Source organism: Charadrius vociferus, unplaced genomic scaffold, assembly GCF_000708025.1.
Source record: "Charadrius vociferus isolate BGI_N301 unplaced genomic scaffold, ASM70802v2 scaffold615, whole genome shotgun sequence".
Lineage (NCBI taxonomy): Eukaryota > Metazoa > Chordata > Aves > Charadriiformes > Charadriidae > Charadrius > Charadrius vociferus.
In genome coordinates, this window is record NW_009648346.1 from 69,557 (window position 1) to 75,959 (window position 6,403).

The window sequence follows — 6,403 nt, forward strand, 5'->3', positions numbered from 1 at the left end:
CCCACCACCAGATGCTGCCGTGGGGCAGGGCTGCCCGCACTCACGCCACTGTTGCTCCGGGAGAGGTGCAGGGTCGATTGCTGGCGCGTGCTGGAGAAAGCAGGCGGATGGGCCACAGGGCCACTGGGCTCCTCAGTGCCCTCAAAGTGGGCGCAAGGGTCCTGTGCTTCCAGAAAGAGGGTGCTGAGGTCCTCCCTGGGGGGCTGCTGCAGCCGCAGCATCAGCCCGTCGAGGCGGCGGCCCAGGCACGCCAGCTCTGCCCGCAGTTCCAGGTGCTCCTCCTCCAGCGCCTGCAGCGCCCGCGCCGGGGGATGCACCCGCTGCAGCGCCTGCTCCCCCTGCCCCTCCACCGCCTCCCGGAAAGCCACCAGCTCCCGCCACAGCTCTGCCAGCTCAGCCGCCCTGGCCTGTGGCAGCCCCTCCAGGCTGACCCCTGGCATGGTGGCAGTGCTGGTGCCAGCAGGCGCTGTGGTGAGCCCTGCTCAGCTGTCCTCTACCCTTTATAGGGGTGCCGGTTGCACCACCCCCGTCTGGAGGCTGGCCCGGCAGGGCTCTGCGCCTGCTGGGCTATTCTTGTCACGGCGGCCGGGGGTCCTGCGCAGGGGTGCCGAGGCAGGCGCTGACACTTGGCAGTATTTCCAGCCCCAGGACCAGGTGGCTCAGTCAGGCCAAGCAGCCGCCCTGCCCTAAACGACTGCTGGTGCCCTCGACGCCAGGCTGGCAGGGCTGTGGGGCACAGCAGGTGGGGTAGAGCCCCCATGCAGGATCAGGCCCAGACCATCACCGTGCTGCAGGCACTCCAGGGCCGGGGAGCACCCACATGCCCTTTCGCCCAAGTGCCCTCCGTTCCTGGCCAGCATCACCCACAACACACCAACATGTCCAGCCCCAGGCTGGTGCTGGTGTCAGGGCCTCAGCTACCAGCTGTGATTTTTGCAGGCCCTCATCCCCGTGTGCTGCCTGATGAATGCCCCAGGTCCCTGCATAATGGGCACAGGTGGCACCCCACCAGCGACAGGACATGCTGCAGCGGCTGCTGTCCCCAGATCCCCACACCCTGCCAGTCCCCCCAACTGAGCCCTACCTGGCAGGACTGCCAGCACCGCTGCTGCCTCCTCCTCCTCCTCCCTGCCCGCTGGAAGCACACCCGGCAGCTGCGTCTCCTGCTGAGCAGCCGATGGGTCCTAGCCCCTCACCCTACCAGGCAGCACTGCTAATACCTTAATGAGAGCTGACAGGCTGCTCGGGCCAAGCCTGCCCAAGCGCATTAGTGTGGGGAAGTCACCCTTCTGCAGGCAGCAAGCTGCCTGTGGGCAGTGGGACCCGCTGGCTAGTGCGGGCAGCACTTGAGGGCAGCCCTGCCAGGCTGTGGGCACTGCCTGCTTCATGCTGGCAAGGGCTAAGCCAAGAACAGAGCAAGCCAATGGCACCATAGCCACTGGCAGTGCTGTGCCTGCAGAGGCAGCTGAGCGCGTGCAGGGCCGCAAGCAAGGCAGCGCCACAATTGACATCCCAACTCCTGCCAAGGCCGTGTGCGTGAGCGCCTCGCATTACCCTAGATGGGCAGGAGCAGATAAAAGCACTCGAAGGGCTGCATGCGCGGGGCTGCCTCCTGTGTGCACCCAGCACCCACGGCAGGGGAGGGAGGGGGCCGCATGCCGCTCTCACCCCAAAACAGAGCAGAGGGATTTTATTGGTTTGGGGTTTTTTTTGTTTGTGTTTTTTTTTTTTCTCCAGTCGCACCCAAGAATCCCTCCCAGGCTAGGCAGGCTGGGGCTGCTGCTCTGCTCTGCTCTCGGCTCAGGATTGCAAAGCAGGAGGAGCCAGGACCCCAGCCTGAGCTTCCAGAGGGGGTCAGAGACCTCCAGAAAGCACCCCCCTAGGCTGGGTCCCCAGCACCATGGCAAAGGTCCATCCATTCCCAAGAGGGAAAACAGAGGAACAGGTGGTAATAGGTTTTCCCCTGAGCTGCTGCCAACCTTAGATGTGTTTAAAACAAAGGGAGAACCACAAAAGGCTCCCAGCCCACCTGCCCCCTAACCCCCAAGTGTCTGCATACAGGATGGCACAGTCCAGGGTACAGGGAGCTCACGTGGCTGGGGCTGTACCTCCACACACAGACCCTGGGGTCCCCCCTGGCTGTAAAAAAGAAAAAAATAGCCAGAGCCTCTGGACTGTGCAGCCAGCACCCACCTGCACCACCCTGTTCACTGCTCCCAAGCCCAGGACCTCCCACCCCATGCCCATCTTAGCCCCACAGCACCCAGCCCCTCTGGGGCACTCACCTTGGTGACATTGCTGGTGACGCTGCTGACGCTGCAGACACTGCCACTGCTGCTGGGGATGGTGGTGATGCGGATAGGGGTGCTCTGCAGCCCCAGGGTCACCTCTGCAAGAGGAGTGAGAGGCATGTGGGGTTTGCCCCAGCCCCAGCCCGGCAGGCTCAGCCCCGCGCCCGGGGACTGGCTCCGGTCGGGCTGCCTGGCTGCTGCACGCATCCTGCCTCAGTGGTGGGCAGTGAGCTCTGGCACAGGGGAATGGCTTTGGGAACAGCCAAGGAATGGGGAAGCCAGCCCCCCCTCACCACCCTAGCTCACCCTCCTCTCCAAGGAAGGGCACTTTCCGCTGCACACCAGCTGAAGCCAAGTCCCCCTGGTGTGAGGGACAGCCCCAGGAACATCACAAGCCCGCCAAGACTGCAGGCAGGCAGTCAGGGCTGGATGAGGGGCAGGGCTGGATCAGATACCACACAGCAGCAGGGATGGGATGGAGCAGGACAGCATAGACTCCCCTGGACCAGCAGGTCAGCGGGCACAGAGCATGAACACAGGGCAGGTGATGGCGCAGGGGAAGGACCCTGGGCACAAATATGGCGGGATGGTGGGGATGGGGACGGGCTGCAGGGCCAGATGGCCTCCCAATACTGAGATGCCCTGAGCAGGCTAAGCATCCCTGCCAAAGGGTGAGGGCTGTCAGACATGCTCCTGCCCACGGCCTCTGCTCTTCTGGCAGTGCCCACGCTCAGCCTCCGCATTGCCAGCAGCCAAATGCCACTGCTGCTGCTGACGTGTCCCATCAGTGCCTGCCTCGCCTATCACTACCCGCCTGCTTGTTGTTGCCCACCTGTCTGCTGGTTTCCACCTGCTCACTGGTGCCCACCAGCTTCTCAGTGCCCAGCTGCCCGCTGGCATCCATTTGCTCCGCTGCCCAACTGCATACATCATCCTGTCAGGAGCACTGTCCCACAGTGCTTATGGCCCTCTCAGTGCCTGCCTACTGGCGCCCATTGCTGCCACAGGGCCCAAGTCCCCAGCGGGTGCCCACCTTTCCCAGTCAGACTTCCCCGAGTGACGCCCACTCACGCCCAGTTGCCCGTGCTGCCCGCCTTCCCCACCCAGTCTCCTGACGGATGCCACCTGCCTCCCCAACCCATCTTCCCCACCCCCCCTGCCCCATGGGTGCCCCTGCCCGCAGCTGCCCCTCTTCCCTGCCCGGTGCCCACCTGCCCGCTGGCTGCCAGGGGCGGGCACAACACCGGGCGGCACGGGCTGGCACCGCCTTCTCTGAATTGTGTCATTTGTATCAGCATGTTATTAACAAGCATATCTGTCCTTTTTGGCTTTCTTAAACATTGACTCTGGATCTGAGATGTGCAATCTCCATTGCTTTAAACAAATTCACCATTTATGCCAGATGAAAGATGGAATAATACATGCCTCCTCCCTCAGGCACTGGTTGGGCAAGTCAAGACCAGACTTGCAAACTGTCCTGAGATATGACACAAGCTCCTCTCCTGCCTATGTACTGCACATCCCCAGTGAGAAAAATTTAGCGCGGTGGGGTCACCGGGGCTGCGGCGACCCACGGGTGTCCCCGCCACGCACCCTGCACCCCCCTTCCCGGCCGCACACCATGCATGATGCCATCCCCCGGGGAGCCCCACCACGCATGCTGTCCCCCAGGGTGCCTACAAGATGCATGCAACCACCCCCCACCCCCGGTGCCCTGCAAGCACCCCACGGTGCCCACATGATGCATGCTGTCCCCCAGACACCCCACCAGCCATGCAAGCCCTGCGGATACCCTGCCATGCATGCCGCCTGTTGTGTCCCATCCACCACCCCCCACACCACCGCCCGGGGGTGCCGGCAGCCCTTCAAAGCTTCTGCCCCCCTGCTTCTGCTGGGGTCTGGCTGCTCCTGCACGTGGGTGGGAAAGGGGGCAAGAAAGCAGGTGAGCAAGCAACAGACAGCCCTGCTGCATCCTGCAGCATCCTGTCACCACAGAGCTCTGCTGCACTGGGGACCTCCAGCCATGGGGAAGCACAGAAAGAGGAGGCAGCCACCGACCGCCAGGACCTTACCCGTGCGGCCAGCCGAGCGTGGAGAGGAGGGCACTTGCTCCCACCGGTGAGTGTTTAGGCGAGCCGGGGTCCCCACTAGGTCCTGGGTGGGCACTGCCACTTGGGAAGGGACAGGAAAAGGGGCACAGAGCGTGAGCGCGGCATAGGACGCTGCTGCCATCCTCCCTCTCCCCCCCAAGAACAGCACCCTGGCGTCCCCCTCCCTGTGACCCCCACACTCCCCAGAGTGCAGTGCCAAAATCTGCCAGCACTTGCAGGCTGCCAGCTCTGTCCTGCAGTACCAAACCACGCCGCAGAAGAGGGCAAGGCACAGACCGGGGTACCTGTGCCCTGGCAGTGCAGTGAGTGGTACCCAGGAGGCTCTGAGTGGGAACCCTGACCCTGGGGGCAGAGAGCTGGTCTCTGGTTTTTAAGTCCAGTTTCCTCACAGCACAGCCACGGGGATGGTTTTCCCAGCACTAGGAACAGGGCAGCTGCTGGCCACCACAATCCCTCAAGGCCACAGGGAGGACCTGGAGAGTGCTAAGCCGTAACCAGGCCAGTTAGTGCAGCCCTGGGGGGGTGGGGTGGGTGGTGGTGTCAGGGCCAGCTAGCGCACGACTCCTGGCCTTATTGGGACAAAGAATGCAAAAGGCTGGGGTTTGCTGCCGGCATCGATTCCCTTTCATGGCCCTGCTGCCGCCCAGCCTGCAGCTGGGGGACTGGTAAACAGCCCTCCAGGCACCCTGCTCCCCCAGCACCCAGCTGGGGCAGGAACCGCTACCGCACAGCCAGGCGGCAAATGGCCACCGGCTGGGGATGGCCCTTGGCCTGGCCACATCCTGCCCTCACATTCCTGCCCCAGCCCATCTGGGCTTAAGTCACGTCCCCAGGGCTGATGCCCTTCCCTGCGCTGCCGGAATGTGCATGCAGTGCTGTGCTGCAGGGCAGGGATGCAGTGGGGGCCCCCTGGGGCAGCACTGCCCAGCTTGGGGGGGTGGTGGTGCTCCCTCCATGGGGCTGTACTTACCCACTGTTGGCTCCCCGCGCCTCATGGCTGGCCCCGACACCTGGCCACGCACCCCAACACCACGCTGCAGGGAGGAAAAGGGGCAAAGCAGTCAGCTGGGGGGTGGGGGGCACATGCACCCCCCTATGCCATCACCCACAGGACCACCACCTCCTGGCGAAGAGGGCAGTGGCAACCCCAGCCTTTGCCACCAGTTCTGTACCTGGCTGCCAGTACTGGGATGGCTGGGGGAGTGCTGCTCCACCTGGCAGCTTTGCTCCCCATGAGGCTCCTGGGCAGTGGCAGGGATGTGCGGGGTCCCTTCCTTCCAGGCTAGCCGGTGCTGCCCCTTGGGCTGAGCAGTGCCCACCTGCTCTGGCTCCTCGCCACCATCTTCAGGCTCTGGACCATGTTCCGGGGCTGGCTGCAGCTCCAGGAGCACGAGGGTTGCTGAGACCACAGCTGTGGTAGAAAGATGCTCTGCATGGGGGAAGCCTGTGGGTGCCTGCAGAACATCCCTGCTCTCACAGCCCCACCAGACACCCGGCTCCCCTGTCTGCATCTTTGGGAGATGCCATGCTGCCCTCTCCATCCTCCCACTCCTGCCAGCAGCTCGCCCTGGTGCTGCTCCAGCCCTGGGCATACACCCAGACAGGGCTTTGCCACAGGCATTCATGGGGACTCACCCTGGGCACTGGGTTTCTGGGGGTCTCCCGCCTGCTGGCTGCTTGGCTCCTGCATCCCAGCCGGGACATGTTCCTGCTCCACCACATTGTGTCGCTCGTGGGCCTGAGGAGAGCAGGGGGTGAGAGTGGGGCTAACCCCACTCCAGTCTCCAATCAGGTCACCCTGTCCCATCCCTGCCACCCAGCCAGGGGCATGCCGCAGGCTGTGGCCTCTTCCCATGACAGTCAGGTCCCTGCCTGCACACTGCCAGGGATGGACAGGACACCCCCTGCACAGGGGTCACTGCAGGAGGCTGGCAGGGGGACTAGTGTCCTCACACCTTGCTGCTTCCACCAGGAAGGGAGGGGGACACTGTGTCTACTGGG

At 63.9% G+C, this 6,403-nt stretch overlaps 1 protein-coding gene across 1 annotated transcript in view; it reads right to left on the reverse strand.

Annotated features, from left to right (window-relative positions):
• Positions 1-6,403, reverse strand: part of SMTN (smoothelin) — a 24,971-nt gene that overhangs the window by 12,073 nt on the left and 6,495 nt on the right. The window contains exons 6-11 of the mRNA XM_009885096.1: positions 6,038-6,140; positions 5,722-5,813; positions 5,377-5,436; positions 3,503-3,563; positions 2,286-2,389; positions 1,237-1,239 (exon numbers count right to left, since the gene is read on the reverse strand). Coding sequence (XP_009883398.1) covers positions 1,237-1,239; positions 2,286-2,389; positions 3,503-3,563; positions 5,377-5,436; positions 5,722-5,813; positions 6,038-6,140 — 423 coding nt within the window. The remainder of the gene's footprint in view (positions 1-1,236; positions 1,240-2,285; positions 2,390-3,502; positions 3,564-5,376; positions 5,437-5,721; positions 5,814-6,037; positions 6,141-6,403) is intronic.